The following is a 4,483-nucleotide window of genomic DNA, read 5'->3' as shown; positions in this document are numbered from 1 at the left end:
AATGCACTGAGTTGCCGCCATGTGATTGGCTGCTGAGAAATTAAGTGTTAACGAGCAGTTGGACAGGTGTACCTAATAAAGTGGCCGGTGAGTGTATATACTCTTTACCCTGTATATGGCTAGCTCTTAGCTCTTAGTTATAGAAAACATTTATTGTGCAGGAATAAGGTCTTAGCTCTTTTACACTGGTAACCAGGTAATCGACATTTCGTTGTCAAGATTCACCTGTGTTTTTTTGTGGAAGGCGTTATAGGGGTTATAAGTGGTTATAAGTGGTTCTAAGGGATTCTGGGGGGTTCTAAGGGGTTCTGAGTGGTTATAAGGGGTTCTAAAGGGTTCCAAGGGGTTCTAAGTGATTCTAGGCGTTACAAGTGGTTCTAAGGGGTTATAAGGGGCTCTAAAGAGTTCTAAGTGGTTCTAAGGTGTCATAAGGGATTCTAATGGGTTCTGAGTGCTTATAAGGGATTCTAAGGAGTTCTGGGTGGTTGTAAGGGATTCTAATGGGTTCTAAGTGCTTATAAGGGATTCTAAGGGGTTCTAAGTGGTTCTGAGGGGTTATGAGGGATTCTAAGGGATTCTAAGGGGTTCTGATGGGCATTCTAAAGGATTCTTAGGGGATCTCAGACTGTTCATAAAGGGCTTTTCTGTTCTAACCTCCACTGCTTACATAGAAAGTTCTCACAGGATCAGAACCTGCATAAGGACTCAGTGAGGTCTTTAGAAGTTTAGAAGGTTCATGTTCCTAATCCGGTTCTGTGGGGCATAACCGGGTCAGAACCGGCCCCTTGGACAGTGAACATTGGATGTTGTTCATGTGACCCGCTGCTGGCCCACACAGCAGACCCACGGCCTCTGTTCATTGTTGCTCTGAGGGTTCTGGTTCCGGACATTTTGGGCCACCGTGGACTCGGCCCCTTCTCTGATGCTGATCCAACAGTGAGTCTCTGCTTTTTCCTCTGTTGACCTGTCTGACCCAAACATCAGAACATCTGACTCAGACCGCGATAGTTCTGGCTATATGGGTCAGATGAGATCTCATTCAGAATATTGGAGGTCCAGAACTGGTGCTGAAGGCCAGGTCTGGTAGAACGCTGTGGTTCTGAACACAAAACTCAGTCAGTTCAGTGAAAACATGGAGGCTGCCAGCTTCATATTAATCTGAGATGGACCAGAACCACTGACTTGGTCCGAGTCTGGATCACAGGCTCAAGAACAGATAGACACCTGACCCAGAATGGGTTATGACGGGAGCAGAAGGTTCTGGAGTTCTGCTGACTCATCACCTTCTGACCCCCCCCTTCTCCTGCACCCAGTCAGCTGTCCCGGTGCTGGTAGCTGATTGGCCTTTTGAGTCAGCGGTTCCCAGGAAAGCACTGAAGCGGAAAAACTCCTGATTTTGGAAATGGAATTATTGGTGAAACCTGAGAGCGTGGAGCTGATTGGACGGATCGGAGCGATGGTGGTGAGCAGGAGGTTCCCATGAGAACAGAGCTCTGCTGGAAGGTTGTCACCATGACATCACCGAGCTCACGTTTCTCCCCATAGGACAGAAACGGCTTGGTGAAGATCAGAACCAGCAGAACATCCAGCAGGCCAGAAGGTCCTAAAGGTTCAGTCTCTACAGCCAATAAAGACCAACCGAACTGTGAGGCACACAGACCAAACAGGCTGTTCCCTGGAATATCCTGGAATCTCTTCAAATGAAAACCATCATCAAATCAAATTAGAGAGAGAAAAAAAAATAGGAAATTCTAATGATTTTTTTATTTGGTGTAAAAGAACATTTTCAGGAAAACTGTGATAATCTTTAAACTTCAGAAGCTCTCAGCTTCATTTTAAATGAAAGAAAATACTAAGGAAGCTATTAGCCTCATCAGAGAGGCTCCTCTAGTGCTACGTCTGCAGTGAGGGGGCCTGTTGGCCCCTGACTAGAACGGCCCCTGATGCAGACAGATCCTTCTGAGCCATGAGGACAGACTTCAAGTTCTATTTTCAACCTTTTGTCTGCATTCAGAAGCAGAAAGTTAAGAGTCATCCAGGTTTTTCTGTCTTCAGACATGCCTGTAATCTATGTAATGGGTTAGCTTCATCTGGATTATAGACAGATATAGCTGGGTATCATCAGCATAACAGTGGAAATTAATCCCATGCTGTCTAATAACTCTACCGATTGGGAGCATGTATAAAGTAAAGAGAATTGGTCCTAGCACTGATCCCTGTGGTGCTCCACAGGTAACCTTTGAGCATGAGGAAGATCTATCATTAACATGAACAAACTGAATTCGATCAGATAGATCAGATTTAAACCAGTCTAGTGCTGTTCCTTTAATTCCAACAAAATATTCAAGTCTTTCTAAAAGAATATTCTGATCAACTGGATCAAATGCAGCACTGAGATCCAACAGGACGAGCACAGATACAAGTCCATTATCTGAGGCCATGAGAATATCATTAGTGACTTTCACCAGAGCTGTTTCAGTGCTATGATGAGCTCTAAAGCCAGACTGAGGCCCCGTCCACACAAAGTCAAACGAACACGAAACGCTAATGTTTTCCAGAACGTTTGTCATAAAGACGGAGACGTAAAATAAATGTGATCGTCCACACGAATGCATGAAAACGCTGCAAAATGTATGCCAGGCCTGTAAGTGGCGCTGTGGTGCCAAAGCAAAAATAGGCCAAAACAGGCAACGAAATGTTGGGCATGCGCAGTAATATCACGGAGCCTGAAACTCTTCAAAAAGTTCACTAATCTGCTGCTACTTTCATCTCAAAAGGTATTAATTCACCATCAAACACTGACATCAAACACTGACATCAAACACTGACATCAAACACTGACATCAAATGTCAATCATTTCTGACAGTACTTCAAAATTAAAGTTCAGATAACTTTACTGATGTTTTTATGTCAAACTTTTAATTTAAAATAATAGATTATTAAAACTCTAATGTTTCATTTATACTTATCATTTATTTATTATTTTAGTGAATCGGCAGAGAGGAACTAGGATGGGGGGGGGGGACAGGTGAACAAATCCAAACCAGCTGCATGTTTTGGCTCTTCTGACTCCGCCCCCTCAGTTCACAGGTCGGATGACGTCTCACCTGTCCAGCGTCCCCCGGTGAGGCGGGGCTCCAGAGGATCAATCCTGGCCAGAGATCAGCTCAGCGACTTCAGCGACCTTCAGGTGGGTGGCTGATTGATGAGGTCAGAGGGGCGGAGCCTAACATGCTAACAGCTATGGGGACACGCTACGCTTCCTGCTTTAGTCCTTCAGGCCCTCCTGACGTCCCTGTCCTTCTCCCAGTACTCCCAGAGGCCCTGGCACTGGGCTCCCAGTCCAGGAGGAACCTCTGAGGTTGAACGTCGTCCTTTATGATGAGCTAAAGCAAGAGCTGGAAGATGTCTCCAGCTGTCCATCAGGACCAGGCTGTCCCCACCAGGGGGACAGTCACACACACAGGGTTCTGAGCTTTAGACCCAGGACATGGACCATGTTTGGACTTGTAGGTTCAGCCTGTGGTTCGAGTCGTGATGAAGCCAGACCAGAGGTGTTCCTGAAGATGTTCTCGGTTTAAACTCTGAGTTCAGCTGCTTCAGGCGGATCAGGAGGTCTGCTGGGAACAGAACCAGAACAAAGAACTGAAATATGAAACCAGTTAATCCAGCAGGATTGGGACTAACTGGATCCTGTTAATGGGAGCCAATGGCTGATGGTGGGCTGGACCTCTGCAGGTGCTAAAGTTCTGGCTCTGCCTCCTCTGGGCTCAGTTGTTCTGCTCATCAGGATGCTGAGTTTGGACCTGAGGAGAGGGCAGAATAAGGTACAGCTGCTGCTTCCCCTAGTTCTGGTTCTGGTTCTGGTTCTGATGTGAGAACATGATGATCCTCAGCTGGACTTCAGACCTTCAGGATCTTCATCAGGACCTCCAGTCATGTCATGTGTTTGTGTTTCAGATGTTGGTGGAGTTGAAGGAGCTGGAGATGGACCAGAACCAGGACCTACACTGGAGGGAGACGGGTCGCTGGATCCGATTGGAGGAGGATGTGGAGGAGGAGACGGAGCAGTGGAGGAGACCTCACATCGCCGCGCTGTCCTTCCACCCCCTGATGGAGCTCCAGAAGGTCCTTTCCCAAGGTGAGGAGGAAGGTTCTACTGGTGGACGGGTGGTTCTGATCCAGATCCCAGAGGAGTATCTGTTTGCTTGGTTCTAGAAGGTTCTAACTGTGGTTCCAGGCGCCGTCCTCCTGGACCTTCAGCAGAAGACTCTGCCTGGAATCGCCCAGCAGATGGTGGAGCAGATGGTGGCCTCAGGTCAGCTGAGAGGAGAACATGGAGTGGAGCTGCTGAGGACTCTGCTGCTGCCGCACAGGTAGGAACCTTCCTCCACCCGTACATCCATCCGCCTGACATCCATCATCATCCATCATCCATCCATCCATCCATCCATCCGCCTGACATCCATCCATCCGTCTGTC

The 4,483-nt window shown here is 47.4% G+C and overlaps 1 protein-coding gene across 1 annotated transcript in view; it reads left to right on the top strand.

The window, feature by feature from the left end:
- LOC107104357 (anion exchange protein 2-like) overlaps positions 1–4,483 on the top strand; it is a 26,279-nt gene that overhangs the window by 4,833 nt on the left and 16,963 nt on the right. Inside the window, exons 4-6 of the mRNA XM_015404347.1 lie at positions 3,085–3,191; positions 3,962–4,142; positions 4,242–4,377. Of these exons, the coding sequence (XP_015259833.1) occupies positions 3,085–3,191; positions 3,962–4,142; positions 4,242–4,377 (424 nt within the window). The remainder of the gene's footprint in view (positions 1–3,084; positions 3,192–3,961; positions 4,143–4,241; positions 4,378–4,483) is intronic.

This window comes from Cyprinodon variegatus, unplaced genomic scaffold (assembly GCF_000732505.1).
Source record: "Cyprinodon variegatus isolate N-32 unplaced genomic scaffold, C_variegatus-1.0 Scaffold1706, whole genome shotgun sequence".
Lineage (NCBI taxonomy): Eukaryota > Metazoa > Chordata > Actinopteri > Cyprinodontiformes > Cyprinodontidae > Cyprinodon > Cyprinodon variegatus.
The sequence above is the reverse complement of the archived record's forward strand: the minus strand, read 5'-3'. Positions and strand labels throughout refer to the sequence as shown.